Raw genomic sequence first — 18,306 nt, forward strand, 5'->3', positions numbered from 1 at the left:
CAGGAGTTCGGGATTAGCAGATACAAACTACTATATATAAAATAGATAAAGTCCCATTGTATAGTACAGGGAACTGTATTCAATATCTTGTAATAAACTATAATGGAAAAAAATATATATATCTGAATCACTTTGCTGTACACCGGAAACTAACACAACATTGTAAATTAACTATACTTCAATTAAAGAAAAGAAAAAAAATCATATAAATCACCATTTATCCTTTTCCATATGGACTTTTTTGAGGAAGGATAACGGCCCACCCTCTATCACTGCATATTTTATACTCATATACAGTTAGACAAGAAACAACTAATGGGGCTTCCCTGGTAGCGCAGTGGTTAAGAATCCGCCTGCCAATGAAGGGGACACGGGTTCGAGCCCTGGTCTGGGAAGATCCCACATGCCGTGGAGCGACTCAGCCCATGCGCCACAACTACTGAGCCTGCGCTCTAGAGACTGTGAGCCACAACTACTGAACCCCACATGCCTAGAGCCCGTGCTTCGCAACAAGAGAAGCCACTGCAATGAGGAGCCCGCACAGCACAACGAAGAGTAGCAACGAAGACCCAACGCAGCCAAAAATAATAAATAAGTAAAATAAATAAATTTATATATTAAAAAAAAACAAACAACTAATGTACATCACTGCAAAAATTCCTGTGGCTGCCTGGCTCATATACCCTAGACCAGGGTTTGTAAGCTTGGCACCACTGACATTTTGGACCATATAGTTCTTTGTTATGAGGGCTGCCCTATGCACTGTAAGAGGTTTAGCAGCATCCCTGGACTCACTAATATGTTATTTCATTCAGAGCGAAAAAACAACTTTGATAAACCAGTTTTCAAGGCCTCTACTTGTAAAATGGACAAATTTCCCACACACATATCTGATGTCCACAGCCAGCTAGAAGGTACGAAAACAAAAGGCAAAGTTTGGTGCCAAGGCAACACAGCCCCAAGAAGAGGAGAGCAAGGTATCTGTACCTCATCATTGTTTTTTCTTCTTCTACTACTCTGCCTTTTTCTTCTATTTCTTCTTCCTTTTTTGGTGGGGGAGCGGGGGACGTGCAGGGTGGGTGTGGGCTGTTCATTCCAGTTCAACTTAAAGTAATTTCTCTTGAACACCGACTTTACACGACTCCATGGGGATGAAGAGGACCATCTCTACCCCAAGACAGCTTGAGACAGACCTATGTGACTAACTAAAGCACAAAGCAAGTGATGATGATTTCCCTTCATTAGAGCTTTCCCATCTCTGGGCTTGAAGTGCTCTTCCTGTGAACACCCATATCACTTTGTGTCTCTAGTGATACTTTTTGGTTTATCAAGGGCAGGGCTTTTTCAACCACTCCGTTATTATATCAAGAGGAAGGTTCAAGATATATCAAAAGGCGCTTTTTGCTCAGTAAATTAACCATCATGCATGAAGCATGATAGGTGCATATGTGCCTGCCCCCTCTCTCTCCCTAGAATATAAGTTATTTGAGGGTAGGGTCTATCATTTACTCGTCTGTGTAAACTCAACAGTTCTTAGCGCGGTGCCCAGCATACAGTATGTGCCACACAGAGGCCTGTGAGTGCAGGAAAGCAGTGTCAGAACAGAGATAGACTGTGTGCTGTAGTCACCAAGCTTCTAAGGGAGTGATCAGTGCTGCTCAACAGAGCAGAGGGGAAAGAATCACTGCAGTTGGTAGGCAGCAGAGTGAAAGCCAAATTCTCAGGGTCTAATGAACCAGCAACGAACCAGTAAGTGGAGATACCCTTTTAAGAAGTTTGGAGACAAAAGGAAGGAGGGACAGGGTAGGAGCTTGACTGATGGCAGGATAAAGGCTTTTTTGTTTCTAAAGGGAAGGAAGTCTTGAATAAGATTGCAGGCTTGAAGAAATCTGTAGAGACGAGCAAGATGGAAAGAGAAGATGGCTCTGGAACAGGCAGGCAGGTAAGGAATCAGGTCACAAATGAAGAGCCTAACCTTGGAAAGGAGGGTGGGGACACTTATCACTTTGAAGTAGGAGGGATGATGGAGAGAACAGGTAAGGAGAGAGCTGTTAAGGCAGAAACAAGGGAGACTGAGGTTGTATTATGTGGCCTAAATTTTCTTGATAAAGCAGGAGGCAGGAACATCTGCTCACAGTTCTGGGGGGCAAGGGTCTGGGGCTTAAGCAGACCCAATAGAGAAGTTATTGAGGTAAAAACGAGAGTAAGAGAAATGAAAGAACTACTAAGTTGAAGAGGACAGCTGTAAATCTGTAGAGGAATCAGCCTGACATTACAACTTTGTACGTCAAACTTAGTGGGTCAGAAGCAAGGAGACAGAGAACAAGTGGCAGTGTGTTTGTCTCCTAGGGCTGCTATAACAAAGTACCAAAAACTGAATGGCTTAAAAAAGCAGAACTGGAGGCTAGAAGTTCAAAATCAAGCTGTCAGCAGGGTCACACTCTCTTTGGTGGCTCCAGGAGACAATCCTTCCTTGCCTCTTCTGGCTTCTGGTGTTGGCTTGTAATCCTTGGCTTGTGGATGCACCACTCCATTCAGGTAGCCATCTTCTCCCCGTGTGTCTTCACCTTGTCTTCCTTCTGTATATATCTTTTGTCCAAATTTCTCCTTTTTATAATTTGATTTTAATTTGATTATCTTTGTAAAGATCTTATTTCCAGCTAAGGTCAGATTCTAAGGCATTGGGGTCAGGGCTTCAACATATTTTTTTCTTGGTGGTGGTGTGTGGACACCATTCAACCCATAACAGGTGGCTCCAAGGATACAGGTCCATGGATGGCAAGTGGGCCTGGATAAAGGGAATGAGAAGAAATTAGAGATGCATCAGTGGGATGGCCAACCACGGGGCCCAGACTGGAAGGAAGGCACGCAGAGGGTGTGAGTGACAGGGTAAAGGCTAAGGGTTTGCAGGCGGAAAGTACAGGGAAGAGCTGGTTCAGCAGGAGTCACATGATGAGAGAAAGGGAAGACCGGGAGAATGCGACTTCAGGCTGTGAGATCTTGGATTAGTGATACAAGACTGGAGGTCTGGCTGTGACTATGGTAGGTCAGCTAGAGGGAAGGTCATCTGTTACAGTTCAGGTCATCCCCAGAGGCCAGGGTACTGACAGCAGTTTCTCCATCCACGTGGAAGAAATACAGACGGTGATATTGGTGAAAAGACCAAGGACAACTGTGGTCAGCTCTCATCATCTAGGAGGGTGGTAGGGTATCCTACAGCTCAGGGGAGGAGAGCCTGGGGAAAGGGGAGTAGATGGTGGGGAAGACTGTCAAAGGGGAGAGTTCCCAAGAGAGATGCGGGCACACATGTGGAAGAAGTCCGGGAGTGGAGAGCTTGGAAACTCCTGCTGGGCAGCAGCACGGTGAAGTGGTCTCTTGAAGCCTGGAAGTAAAGTGCCACAGGCACAGACAAGGAGGAAAATGCAGGCAAAACTATGAGCTGAAGTACCAACCAGATGCTTCATGTGTGATGGTTGTTAATTTACTGAGCAAAAGGCGTCTTCTGATGTACCTTGAACCTGCCTCTTGATGTAATAAGGGCTGAAAAAGTCCTGCCCTTGATAAACCAAAATGTCAGAACCAACTTTTGGTCATGACCTTCTTCCTAAGTAAGACTCAGGCCCTGTGTTGGATACGGACTGCAGGTATGTACGGAGGGAACACGCAGGGTGAGAAGCAGTGCAAGCCTGACCCCACATAAGTTACTGAGTTTGTTTCCTCTTTCAAAAATAGGTTAAGAGTAGCTCCCTCATAGGGTTGCCGGAGCTCAGTGAGTCCTGAACACAAGTTAGTGGTTGTGGTGATTATTATTATAACAAATGCCACAGTCTACTGGAGAAGGAGGGTTGAAAATATGTTGCTCGAAATCACAGTGACTACAATGATGATGAAACTCCCCACTTCTCCCTCCCTTCCCCCAAAGATGAAGAATACACCAAAATGATCCTAGAACATTTATTTCCACAGGTTCTTGATACAAAAGCACAATCCTGCATAAAAGTATACCACTACACATAAGGGCAAAATAACACAGCAAGCGAGAGCGGCCCCTGACCCCTTCCACAGAGAAAGCCCAGAGAGAAATTTTCCACCTCCTGACAGTTTTACAATCACTCATGTCTTCTATGCGCTGCGAGCCCCATCCCATCTCTCATTTTCTCCAACTTCTAACTGAAACTTGTGTTTACAAATTGTATGTGTGTGCATGTGTGTACACAGAAGGCGCACTTTACCTACTTGATGAGGAGCTGAGACAATGCTTTGTAAGAAAGTTACCCCAACGCGATGGGGAGTCAAGCCACGGAAGCTTCAGAGCTAGGGCCAGCTCTCTCCTCAAAAGCCCTTACATGCTAAAAATGCCACCGGGGGTCCCTGAAATTTGAGAGCCAGCAGGTCTTGTGTTTGCTCCTGTACTGAACTTCTCCCAGTTCAGGTCTTGGAGGGGAAAGTGGGGATGTGCGGGCATCCCATACCCAGCTCAGGCTGAGAGCTTGCACGTGAGAGGAGACTAGGGGACAAGGTCTCAGGACCTGCAGGTGGCCTCAGCTGGGGACACAGAGACCATTCAAAAGCTTGTGCTTGGGACCAGATTCTTCAGTCACGGCTTTTCCCACCACCATCGCTAGGTATCAGGGATTTTCAGTCTTCAAAATTGATCCCTGTCCCCCAAGAACTCCACTATAAGCCTCGAGAGCCCTTACTTAAGGTATTTAGCTGGTGGCTTCAGTCTGACCATTTGCCACTTTCATGGTTCCACAGTCTTCTTGGCATCCGGGTGGGTGGTCACATGGCTTGACGTGTGAACAGCGTGGCTTCTGTACCTTAGGAGGTCTGCTTTAAGAACAGGAGAAAGTGGATGCAGGACACTGAGGCTGCCCTCATGGTCACTGTGGATCCTGAGATGGGCTCCTGTGAAGTTCCTGTGGCCCCTGAGGGGCCTAATTAGGCAGCTGCCTCTGCTGCTCTTCGAGCCTCCTGCCCCTGCTTGGCCCTCTCCCTCTGCTGCTTTTCCCTCTGAATCAAATGTACCCAGTCCAGATGCCACTGCTGCAGCTTCTGCTCATAGGCAGCGATGTCTTCTGCTTCACAGGTAGGGAGCTGTTCCTTGACAAGCTGGGTGGTCAGGGTCAGAAGGCTTTCTGACTCAACTTTGCCCAGAGCGTGTAGCTTAGAATGTAAGGCCTATTGGAAACAAAGGAAAAAAAAAAAAAAGAAAAAAAAAAAAAGATGTGGGAGGGGCAGGTAGGTAAAGAATACAAAGAGGAAAAGAGAAGAGGTTAAGTCACTTACAAAATCTCCACACGTTCTGCTCACAGGAGAAGGTACTTTATTGGGAGCCTGTCATGCTGCCTTTCATCCAGGCACTGTTAGCTTTTGCTCTTTTTTTTAAATTTCAGCCCAGCAATTCTGCTAAGATGCACCACATGTCATTTCTTTCCCTCTACTCACAAACGGTAAATGGAACTCCATATGCTGTGACTCCCTGTGTGATTTCTTGTTTTAGACCACAAAGACTGCACAAGAAAAGAAACCTTCATTTCCATTCTGACCTGCACCAAACCAAGCAGCAAACTCCAAGAACAAAGAACCCTAAGATGGAAACAAAATGGCAGAAGCAGCTGGTAAAATGGAGCAAGTTCATCCATGGCTTTTCCTTTAGAATTACTGGGATAAATGTCTGCCTAACCAGTATTCCTTTCAACAGATGGAATTCATGTCAACGCTTTCTTACTAACGGCATGCTAAACAGCTCCCATGAGTGCCTGCGCTATTATAAGCCTCCACGTGCTGTGCTTCACTGCAGGTCAGCCTTGACATCCTGACTACTTACGGCTCCATCTGAAACGGCAGCTCAATTTGGTCGGTATTGTATTTCTGGAGAAGTAAAGTATTAAAAACACTAATCTACTTAAGTGCTTCAAGATATAGATCATCAGAGACACACTTATGGCCCCAGACTTAGCATATATGACACACCCCATGTTCCACAAAACAAATGCAATTTACTGGCGTACGTGATGAGGCCTGCTCTAACAGCAGGGGCTGGAAGGTGGGAAGGGTCCATGGGCTTCAAGGAGTGGCCAGATGTCTGGTCTGACAGGTCAGTCATAAAAATGAGCCCCAAAAAGATTACCTGGGACAAATAAAATTCAGGCACCAGGAAGAAAAGAAAGCGTAAAATGAGAATTCTTTCTTTCTGATATCACTTCCCACCTGGTTTGAGGCCAAGGAGATAGCTTGGGACACCAGAATAAGGACTCAACTCTGAGTCAGCAAACACTGAGTCAGCAAACTTGTGTTCACATCCAAAGTCAATCACTTATGGACTAGGTTCCCTCAACCTTGGTGTCATGTAACACAGGAAGCGCAGTATCTACCACCAGGTGAGGATAAAGGAAACGCAGTAGTGCCTAACACATAACTAGCAGTCAAGAAATATTGGTCTTTTTTTTGTGAATTAAAAAAAAAATGCATTGTGGAAGAGTGAGGGCTGAGAATTTAATGCTGGCACAGATTTCTATTCTCTGAGATTAAATATATAAGCAAATAGAAAAAGGTGGTAATTTTTTTTTTTTTTTTTTTTGCGGTACGCGGGCCTCTCACTGTTGTGGCCTCTCCCGTTGCGGAGCACAGGCTCCCGACGCGCAGACTCAGCGGCCATGGCTCACGGGCCCAGCTGCTCTGCAGTATATGGGATCTTCCCCGACCGGGGCACGAACCCACATCCCCTGCATCGGCAGGCGGACTCTCAACCACTGCGCCACCAGGGAAGCCCAAGGTGGTAATTTTTAAGAGTCATGGGGCAGCCTTGGTCAATATGAACATGGTAAATGATAATCTATGGGGCTAAGCAGATTTTTTGCTTTTTAGCTTTTCTAAATCTGCAAAGTTAAGAGGAAAGAACAGGTATGTAAATTCTTAACCTAGCTGTTAATTCTCCGTGTACCCTGAAAACATCGATTAACCTTCCTTTTTCAGTTTCTAAATTATAAAAAAGGGAAGTTGAGCAATTACTTTATAGAAGTACTAGGAAAAACAGCTACTAAAGGTATTAGGATCCTCCTTAGAACAAGGGGAAATAGATTTCCCACAGCTGGTTCAATATAATTACTGCAAAGATTTCAATGTAATACTCTGGCAAAGTATACATCCCTCTGCACCAAAAGGACACAATGGGTCAGCTGGGAGGGATGGGGAGGTTTTCTGCTTCACACAATGAATTCTCCTTCAGGCAGCAATTTTTTTTTTTTTTTCCGCTTTGTGCTAAATAGATGAGAAACACAGCAAGGAAGAGGCCAAGGGTTTAAAATCTGAACATGGCTCTTCCTCCCTGACTCTGATCACAGAGCATTTTGGAACGTACCGTTGAAAGCTACCACAGGCAGTTTGAGTGCTCAGGGCTGTCCTGAAACCTGCAGAAACCTGTTTACACCATCCACGTAGTCCAGAGAGCATTTCCAATGGCCCTAGCGCACACCACAAAGCCGAGCAAGAGAAGATGCCTGCATTTCATCTTCATCATATTCAAACGCGGCTTTGTGATTTCTACCTGGGTTTCCGGTGATCAAGAAGGTTCAATGCAATATGGAGAAGTGACCAGATCCTCTTCACCCAGGGCTGAAGTCAGGTGCTTGCTATGAGAAGGCAAACTATTACCCACCCATCAGGCAGACATCAGGGATGAGTAGCGGGTAATGACATGCTGCCTTAGGAAACAAAACTGTGACTGATTTGCTCAAGTATGAAAAGGAACATAAAAATTCCATTTGTTTCTTTTAAGACCACTTCCTGTGTGAAGCAATAACAATGTGATTTTTTTTTTTTTTTTTTTTGCGGTACGCGGGCCTCTCACTGCCGTGGCCTCTCCCATTGCGGAGCACAGGCTCCGGACACACAGGCTCAGCAGCCATGGCTCACGGGCCCAGCCGCTCTGCGGTATGTGGGATCTTCCCGGACCGGGGCACGAACCCATGTCCCCTGCATCAGTAGGCGGACTCTCAACCACTGCGCCACCAGGGAAGCCCAACAATGTGATTTTTGATGTCAGTTTTTAATGCCCTTGTGTGTGACACTGATGCATGAAGGGATTGCTGGTCTATCACCACGGCAGAGAAGCATGCTTAGTGCACAGCTGAGAGGGACTCAATTCTGCTACAACTCACCTCAAATCGTTCCAGGTAACGGGGAAGCTTGGACTGTTCTGTTTCCTCCACATCCAGCTGCTCCACCAGTTCTTCTGACCTCTGAGTCTTCTCACCTTCTTGGGGCTGGTCCTCTGAAGACCCTTGGGCCGGAGTGGTCAGAGCCGCCTTCAGCGCTCTGTCCAGCACATCGAGCTGCAGAGCAGAAAGGGGGGGCAGAGATTAAACATCCTGTGGCCCTGAAAGCACTGGGAAGGGAGGCTGGAGAAGGGAAAGGAAGGGAAACTTGGGATCTAAAATACTGCGAGAGGAGTTCTCTTATCAAATTACAGGGAACAGAAATGGTTATATAATTTTACACTAGAAACATCCTGTCCCGTGGCATGAACACTTAGTACAAAACAAAAGGAACAATAAGCAACCTCAGAATTATCTGTATACGTGAATCAACACAGCAGCTTTTGATTTCACTTTTAATTACCCAGGTTAAGAATCCAAGAATTATGCTTGATGGGTACTGAAGTACCACCCCTTCCATGTTTTTCTTCCTCAATTGCTTTGGAATTGGGAGAAAGGGAAAGAAAAACCACTACAGACCACAACCAAAATGGGCCACTTTGAATGCACAGTAAAGCCTCTGAATCTAGGCAGGTGCCTTCTTCACAGAAAAATTTTAGCTCGTAGGGTATCCAGAGACTAGCGATCAGTCAATCTCTATAAGCTGCTGACAAAGACCAGATAGGCATACGTGAAATTTATTGTAACAGGTGATTTCTATGGCTTAGAAAGTAAATAAAACTATAAAATGGAAGGTTTCTTTTGTTTTGACCCCTCTCCCCTACCACTTTCATTTTGGGGCAACCTCCCTCGACCCTCAGAGGGCCTAATCATCAGAGACGGGACAGAAACAACGTCAAGGCCGGCGTGAGCACCTGCACGGATACCGACTAATTCTGTCCATGTCACTGCAGAACAAAAATCCAGAAAATACTCCAAGGCTTTTTAATGCCACTAATACATTATACCCCAATGTGTATGTGGGGTATATACATATATATACACATACATAGATGTGGCACAGATCTCACTCCTGCTGACATCTGAATCACATTCCTGTGAAGTCAGAACACAAACAATGCAAATCTGGCTCCAACTGGAAGGAGTATTTCCCTGGCAAAGCATTTATGTATAATTTTGTGTTTTCAATCACCAGCACTGACTACAGCAGGGTTAAAACATGAAAATGTATTTAGAAATGCATATACTTGGTTGTAAATGTCTGGCAGAGAACATAAGGACTCACTAGACATCAGTGTAAGGAGCCAGTAGAGGGGCCGGACTTGCGCATCCTGTGACTGAGCGGAAGCTACGAGGTGAGTCCTAGTGATCAGCATCAAGGCAAAACAAATAAGCAGCTGCTCAGAGTTAACTTTTACACCCTGTTAATGAAACAACTGATGTCCTTCTATGCCTCACTCTGGCTACAATAGCTGCTTGGGCAGGAGCCAACACTGCTGGCTCCCTATCGGGTGTAAGCTCGTCGCGTGCTTTCCTGTAGCCTGAGCTCACTCTAGTAACTTCGTAGTGTCAAGAGCCCAAGGTGACCAAGAGTGATGAGCTTTGAGGCTGGTGGGAGGACAGCGTCCTAGTCCAGGCAAAGTGAACGCCTTAGAACTATGAAAGGAACATTTGGTCCAGATCTCCTCAGCATCATGCATTCACCACAGAATAGTTTAATGGAAGGAAAGAAAGACAGTGCCATCTCTAGTCCCTAGACTCATTTCTTGAGAGCTTGTATGATGGAAAAAATTGACAAGTAGTTAGTCTCCAGGGACTAAATGAGACAGAAATGCCAAAAATTAAAAATGAAATCTTAACCTCTCAAGCTCCTACTGAGATTTTACTTTAGGGGTCGGGTGGAATTAATCAGTACTTTACTGAATTCAGTTTGAATTTTAGGGAAGGGGAATGGTCTTCCTCCCAGATAGTGAACTATAAAATCAACATCAATCTTATTTTCTAGTGCTTTTTGTCAGTAACATTGAGAATGTTTGTGGTTTTTCACCTGAATAAGTACATGATCCTATAGAGATAAAGAAAGTGGGGCATGGGGGAGACAAGGAAAACAAATCCAAAGCCTGACTTATGAGTAACAGGAGATGATAAATCCCACTGAATTAGAGACAGGAAACTTACCGCTTCTCTACACAGCTTTCCGTCTTCTGGGGAGGAGGCCACCTTCTCCATTACTTGAAGGGCTCTGTTGAGGTACCCTGGCTGCCACAGCAGGGGCATGTTATGGTACACAGCCCGCAGCCCTTGCTGCAATTCCACCTTCCCTGTGGCCAAAAAGAACAATGAAGAAGGCTCAGCCATGGCTTTCCACTATGTCTGAGACAGAGGACTTGAAGGCACAAGCGAATACTTACCTGGCAGCTCTAGAAATAGAGAAGGATCGTTTCAAACCTATAACAAGAGCCTCATCCCACTCAGTGAATGGGGACACTTTGGATGTATAATGAAAAATGTAGAATTCTATGTATACACCTTTCAGTATAAAGTCATGTGAACTTATTTTTCTTCTTTTTCATTTGGACTGCTGGAGATTATCATGAGGATATATGAATCAAAGGGTTGAGGGAAATTTACAGAGGTTGCTATTTATTTTTTATTTATTTATTTTATTTTGGCTGTGCCGGGTCTTAGTTGTGGCATGCGGGATCTTTAGTTGCGGCATGCGGGATCTTTTAGTTGCAGCATGCGGACTTCTTAGTTGTGGCACGCATGCGGAATCTAGTTCCCTGACCAGGGATGGAACCCAGGCCCCTTACATTGGGAGTGCGGAGTCTTACCCACTGGACCACCAGGGAAGTCCCTACAGAGGCTGTTATATCTGCCTCTAAGTGGAGCTACCCTTATAAAACAAGTCAAACAACTGAAATACTAGTTTTGTTTCAAGAACAAAATCTTCCTCTGAAAAAGAAATTCCACAACTTTTTTACACTGGAAATCTTGTCAACGTCTGACAATTTTCCCTGCCAGGAAATGTTTGACATTTTTCAAAATACTCCAAAACACCCCACTGACTGTCTTTATGAAAAAAAAAAATCTCACTTTGCTCTCCTTTCCTTTATTTGAGCTTCATCAGTACTTAAATCGTATAGTCCTCATTCATCCTTTTGGGTCTCAGGACATGAATGTTTCTCTTGGTACCTCAAACAATCACAACTGGAGCTTAAAACATGGCTGGCACCAAGGTCCCCGAGTGAGGACAGGGGCTGTCTCTGGACTCCTGGGGAACAGAAACTTCTGCACTAATGACCAAAGTCACCTTGAGCTGCCAGGTCTTAAATCTACCTTCACTTATCTTTCCCGGGAAGGAGGATTTGGGAAAGCTGTAGTGGAACATAAATAGACAAAGCTCATCAGGTGACAGCTAATTTTAGACCTGTAAGATGCTTGGGGCTGGCTGCAGTCACGTTCCGGGAAGCTGCTTCTGGAGGTGAATGAGGCTGCGCAGCACATGACACAGTGAGAGCAAAGGGCTTTGGATCTGATGCTCCCAGACCCAAAACACCCGGGCCTCTGCTCAGCAACAGGAACAACAAAGTACATTTTCTTAGCCTTGACAACTTCACGGCCAATTCATGCAGTGTAACAGTCCTGAGTGCTCATCTGAAGGCAAAGGCCAAAAACGTGTAAATCAATATCAAAAGTAGATGGTAAGTAGAGAGAAAATGATTTTTAAAAAGACTGGTCGGGCTTCCCTGGTGGTGCAGTGGTTGAGAGTCCGCCTGCCAATGCAGGGGACGGGGGTTCGTGCCCCGGTCTGGGAGGATCCCACATGCCGCGGAGTGGCTGGGTCCGTGAGCCATGGCTGCTGAGCCTGTGCGTCTGGAGCCTGTGCTCCGCAACGGGAGAGGCCACAACGGTGAGAGGCCCGCGTACCGCAAAAAAAAAAAAAAAAAAAAAAAGACTGGTCAACTCTTTTGTTAGTCTGATCGCCAGCCGGATGAACTCCTCTCTCTGAGTCAGTTTCTATCAGAATCAGCATCTGAGAATGCCACACTACATTTTATTGGTGAAGATCAACTCCAAAAGCAGTCAAACTGCTGTAACTTAGATGATTTTCAAAAAACAAAGGTAAGCAGACACAATGTATGATCAGAAGGGACTTTCTCAAATGCCTACTTACTTAGGAGACAGACTGGAAGGATAATGAAATAACATGCATTTAATAAACCTGTGTAAATCGGGACACATTTTATGCACATTTAGGGTGAATGTTATTTGCCCAGATTCCACACAACCCAAGCGCCGAGGCTGCTCCTCAGAAGGCTTTGCCCTCCTGACTGTCTGATTCTCATGCAACCCGGGGTCTAAAGCAGAGCTAGCTGTCCCACGTGTGGCACAGTCACATTGCACCAGTGAGCCCCTCTCTGCTTTCCCAAGTGCTGCTGGATGTGCTCTCTGAATTTCTCTTTCTTCACACCTGAAAACAATACCAAGGATATGTGTTCAACTCCAACTCTTAACTTCTTTCCTCCTGGACTTTAGGTTTAAGAGACAGAAAGATCTTTGTTAATAATGGGAAAGATCCTACTGGCCGGTTCTCCCAAAAGAGGGCCAGAACTTTCCTTTCTTTATCCCTTCCTCACACTGATTACCACTAATTATAATCGAGAGCCATCAGAACTAATTCTCACCTTGCCAGTGGTGGGAGGTTTTAGAACCCGCTTTATTGTCTTAGGTCATAACTGTAAGGCCATCAAAGTCTAGTTTTATGTCTAAAAATGAAAGCTGTATTGGAATTTCACTCGCAAATTTAAATCAAATTATAATTTTATTATGAAGTAAAAGAATGCATCAGTTCTATCCATGAAGAACAATGTTTGTAAGGACCTACAGCTTACCAAGAAGCGCATAGCCGTACAACTGGGAACTCCACCCCACCGAATTCTTTTGCTTTAGGCCTGGGAGTAACAGGGATGCACCAAAGTTCCTCTCCTCTTCCCACTGCAACAGAATATACCAGATCACGGTGCAGCCAAGCAATGCATAAATGCATTTTGTATGCAAAAATGTGATTTTTAATGACACAGAGGAAAAAAGAACATGTTATAACATTAAGTAAAAGAAGCAAAATAACAAAACTAAAGGTACATTATAATTCTAATTTTGGAAAGAAAAGATATTTATGTTTAATGAAAAATACAGAATACAAATGCCCAAAATGTTAACAGATTTCTGGGCAGTGAAATTACAAGCAATTTTGGTTTTCTTCTTTGTACTTTTCATTACTTTCCAAATTTGGGGCAGTGAGTAAGAGTTCCTTTTACGATCAGAAAAGCAAAACAAAATAAAAATAAAGCGTACACTCTGGACCAGCATTGCCTCGAGACAATCAACAAAGATTACCCATGCTGTTAGCCCTGTACTCACACTGCTATGAAATGACAGAGCAAGCTTTTTGAATTTTAAACAATTCAGCAATAAGACGACTCCTACTTCAGTGTTCAAATAAATATAACTATTAGGCTGCCTTTAGATAGATTTATGCCTCTCAAAAATCAATTAGGCAATCAGAAACACTTGGCAATCATTTCTTTCAACCCAGGGTGCAAAATTACACGTCAATAAAATTGAAGCCTTATGAGACATGGGAAAAGAAGGGGCAAAATACAAGCATTGCTAAGGCTGCTGCAGACTAGCAACAGCAGGGACGGGGGACTCACTGTAAAGGCAGGCCTGAGGAGAGCCTTGGCAGCTCCCCAGACAACGAGGGCTGTGATCTTCTCCATGCTGGTGCAGTAGGAGCACACAGGGGCCTGAGCCTTTGTTCCAGCTTGGAAATACAGAACGCAAAGCTCAGGTGGCCCTGCACTGGTCAGAGAATGAACAAAGTGTGCAAGCTACAATTGCAGCCAGGTATATAAGTGGGGTACCCCAGGTGTTAAGGGGCACCCAAACCTCTTTATTGGGAATGACCTTTGTGCAATGCAAGTGCAATTTCTTAAGGTTTTTCTAAACCTTTGAAACAAGCAAAGACCTTGGGAGAAAAGCAAAGCCTCCTCAGGGGCTTCTGTAGCACACATAAGCAAGAGAGCTGGTAAAGAAGGACCAGATCGTTTCACTTGCGAAAGCAAATCACTCGGAGGTTTGATTTTCCCCCACAAAAACCGCATGAAGAGGGGCCCAGGGAAAAATAAATAAGGAGCCTTAGAAGCATTTTTTCTTTTCTTTAAGGAAAAACATGACCTACAGTATCAGGATGCAACAGGGGCTGAAAGCCAAATGAGCAGCATCCTTGCTGTGCTAGAAATGAGCAGGGGTGGTGATGGTGGCTGCAATGGTGATTCTTCCAAAAGCACTTTTACAAAGATGAATGAAAGCAAATGGACGTGTTAGAGATTTTTTGGATGACTGGGAAAAATACAACCACTGCTGCTTAGATGAAAGGCTCGTTATGTGTTAACATAAAATATCAGGTCTCTTCCAAGCCTTTAACTTCTACTCTATGTACTGTTATGGACTAAATCAGGAGCTATTTTACCAATGTCCTCAAGGTTTTCTCATTTCATGCTTCAGCTTCTCCCATTAATACAAAGCAAACCCTCCTTCTCTCCTTCCTCCCTCCACTCCCCTTCACAGTCAGACATCTCAAAACACTGCTGATGCTCCCTGTCTCCTTTCTGCACCTCGGACTCACTCCACAACCCACTCCAATTTGGTTTCCTGCTCCATTACTCTATGGCCCTCACACCACTAAGTTCAACGCATTTCATAAAAGTCCTCGTCTCACCTACCCTCTGAGGAGCATTCTACATGCAGACCACCTCCTCCCACGGTGTTTGTTCCAACACATTCCTGACTCTCCTTTTGGCCTGTGGCTCATCTGCAGACACTTACATGTGGATTTATAAATTACATCTCCAGTCCAGATTTTTCCATTAAGATGCCAATTTCCCTTGTGAAATCTCTTGACTGTCTCAAAGATATCTCAAAATGCAACACATTCAGAGCCAAATTAATGATCTTCCTCATCAGAAGAAGTCTTTGCAAACACATGGTGACCCTTTTGTCCAGATACCCCAGGCAGAAACTGGGGTCAGACTTCACCCCCACCTCCCTGCCTCCACATCTACTTCCTTCCTCATCACGCTCTTTGTCTCCTAGATACGGTCATCGGCTACTTTGTAACTCCACCACGTTCTGGTCCCCACACTACCATTACTCTTGCTCAGACGACCATGATAGTCTCCTAAGTGCTCTGACTATAACCACCCTGGCCCTGATCCAACCTCCTACCCATGTTACAGCCCAGATACACAAATCTGATCATGCCACCCCTTCTGCTTAAAACTTTTCAGTGGCTTCTCACTATTTTTAGAATGTAGACGAAACAGCTTAGCATGACCTACCTTCTGCAACCTCATCTCACCCTACAATTCTCTCTGTGGCAGCTACACTATCTTCCTACCTTCTTCCAGCCCCTTTCTGCTCAGCATGTTCTTTCTGCCACAGGACTTTTGCACATGTCATTTCCTCTTTTTGGATTGTTCCTCCTCTCTTCAGTCTGTTAATTCATATTCATGCTTCAAATATTAACTCAAGAAATATCTCCTTAAGGAAGAAGGCTTTCCTAACAAGTTTAAAATACAAACAAAAACTCACTACCATACAGGCTTTTCATAGAAGACGTCTTTGTAGTGATCATTATAGTCATAATTTTATATTCGTGTGTTTGTTTTGTTTTAAATGCCTATATTCATCTTAGATTGTAAGAAGGAAATTTTTGCTCACCACTGTATAAGGAGCACTTGAAATGTATGGAATGTAGTAGTTGCTCAATATATATTTAATGAACTAACGCACGTGAGGTATGCCATAGGCTATGACAGTCATCTTACAAAAACAAAACACACAATAAGTTTTTTTAGAATGGGGGCTAGACTAGATGATCTTTTCAGTTCCTACCCAAAGTAGTATTTTTTGGTGTTATATTTGAGGTTAAGGGCAGACTGTAGGGCCAGGCTGCTTGGCTTCACCAGGTGGCTTCATCACCTACTAGCTGGGTGGCTATTATGTAACATCTCTGTGCCCCAGTCTTCTCATCTGCATAGAGTTGTGAGGATTAAATGAATTAATAAATCTAAAACACCAAGAACACAGCCTGGTGTAAAGTAAGTGCCATTTAAGTATTAGCTATTGTTGTTGTTACTGTTGTTATTCTTAGGATAGCAATAAACAATGACTAAATACCCTAACCTAAGAGATGAAACCAAAACTTAGTCTCCTGGACTGACCCAGAGCAACCTTAGGAAAATACTGACATAAATTAAACAATGAGTATTTAATACCTGAGGTCGTGGTCGAAGCTGGCTGCCTCACTGCTTCGTTGGTATGCCATGTCCAGCTCTCACTGATCATCGATTACCTTCTGTACGTGTGAGGTGCACTTAGCCTAGCTCAAGTCTCAGAATGTACATAAGGACCTTCCCTTGAGATTCTTCCGAGTGGAAGAACGTCCAATTCCACTTTGTTAGAACCCAGTACCTAAAATGTACAGGATGAACACTCATTCCTGGTTGTACAGGGCCACAGGGCTGTACATCAGGCATCTTTTTCCAGATGCTGAGGGCAGAGGTTTCCTCTGGTGCCTACATCCCTACTGAACAGCCACTGCTTGCTTCTTCTAAGGCTCTCACTGCTGCTTTAAGGTAGATCACTTACACTGAAGTCTGTCTTCTTTGCCAGGCAGTAGTATAAAACGTAGAGGGAGAGGAGTTGGGTGGAGGGAACCTCAAAAGCTTCTTGCATCATGATCTCAAAAACCACGGATAAAGCATCTCAAAAGAAGATCAAAGTAAAAATGAGAGGTAATTAGTTTTAGGTAACATCATCAAACCTGTATTTAACTATGAACACTCTTAAAAAGTGGGGCATGATAGAAAAATAAACAGAATTAAGAAGTTAAGAATGTGGGCTCTGGTCCTAATTCTTCCATAAACTAGGTCTTTCCCAAGTCTTCAGCTTCTATTGTACACACTACTGTGTACTGAATCAGGTGCTATTGTATCACTGTCCTCAAGGATGTCAAATAAACCACTCAATTTCTCAGTATCATCTTCATGATGTTAAAATACCATTTGTCCCACATACATCACAAGACTGTTGACAGTCCAACAAAATAATACATGTGAAAATGCCTCATAAACTGTGAAGCAAATTTAAGGTATCACGTCCATCAGCTGGAAGAGCTAAGGCATACAGAAAGGAGGCAAATATATTTTCCAGGTCACCCTGACAAGTAGAGAGGGGGCTCGGCTGACTGCCCCACTGTATGTTCTGGAATTTTCTCCCTGTTTGGGCAAAAGAGAACAAGTGCTAGAGACAATTCTAAATCTCAGGTATTATTTCAAAGACAGAAAACTGATGACTACAAAAAGGACAATCAGGCTCAATTTAAAAGAACTGAAAGAATGGAAAGGAAATGCTTATTCATAAGTTATAATTCCGTGAGTTTAACATAGAAGATATTTGTTTTCACATGAATGCTGATCATAGGAAACCAGACCTTGAGCAAGGTCTAATTTATTTTCCCTCAGTATTTCACAACATAGGCAGAAGGCAAGAAAATCAAATTCAAACAATTTCTTTCCCTTAGTATTTGTTGTTAAATCAGAGAATGTTAATATTGGTTAAAATACGGTGCCTGCACATAACACAGGCACAACAAATGTTTTTGAATAACTGACTGAGCTGCTCTGTTAACCGATTTTTGCATATAGGGTTGCGTAAGAGTTAGCACTGATTTGCAGCTGTCGCTAGCCAGCTGGTTTTGTGTGTGCTGTCATGGTTCTACATGAGGCCACAGGCAAGAATTTCTACATATTTTTCGCAAACAGGGAAACTGAGATAGACAGGCAGACCAGGGAGGAGTCATCCAGTAAGTCAGTAGCAAAATAAGAACCTGGAAGAGATTAAACAAACACTCCCATCTCACCAACAAACCGATATTTTAAAAGAACACAGTTAAAGTTACAAATTAGTTTTAAAAAAACATTTTGCCAACTGTTCCAATACTGAATCCAAAATTACACATGAAAAATAAATCAAATTTATTTTATCTCTAATTTATATTCATTTCAGTCAGCTCGGGAAG

At 43.9% G+C, this 18,306-nt stretch overlaps 1 protein-coding gene across 4 annotated transcripts in view; it reads right to left on the bottom strand.

The window, feature by feature from the left end:
• MRPS27 (mitochondrial ribosomal protein S27) overlaps nt 1–18,306 on the bottom strand; it is a 128,767-nt gene that overhangs the window by 26,452 nt on the left and 84,009 nt on the right. For 2 of the 4 annotated variants that reach the window (XM_081231993.1, XM_081231992.1), the window contains exons 7-10: nt 16,875–16,990; nt 13,055–13,157; nt 10,338–10,480; nt 8,163–8,336 (exon numbers count right to left, since the gene is read on the bottom strand). In XM_081231993.1, coding sequence (XP_081088119.1) covers nt 8,163–8,336; nt 10,338–10,480; nt 13,055–13,157; nt 16,875–16,990 — 536 coding nt within the window. Of the gene's footprint in view, nt 1–3,940; nt 5,182–5,289; nt 5,590–8,162; nt 8,337–10,337; nt 10,481–13,054; nt 13,158–16,874; nt 16,991–18,306 lie in introns of those variants that run through there. The other 2 variants (XR_014015687.1, XM_081231991.1) reach the window with 2 other exon arrangements.

This window comes from Mesoplodon bidens (assembly GCF_964165515.1).
Source record: "Mesoplodon bidens genome assembly, chromosome: 4".
NCBI lineage: Eukaryota > Metazoa > Chordata > Mammalia > Artiodactyla > Ziphiidae > Mesoplodon > Mesoplodon bidens.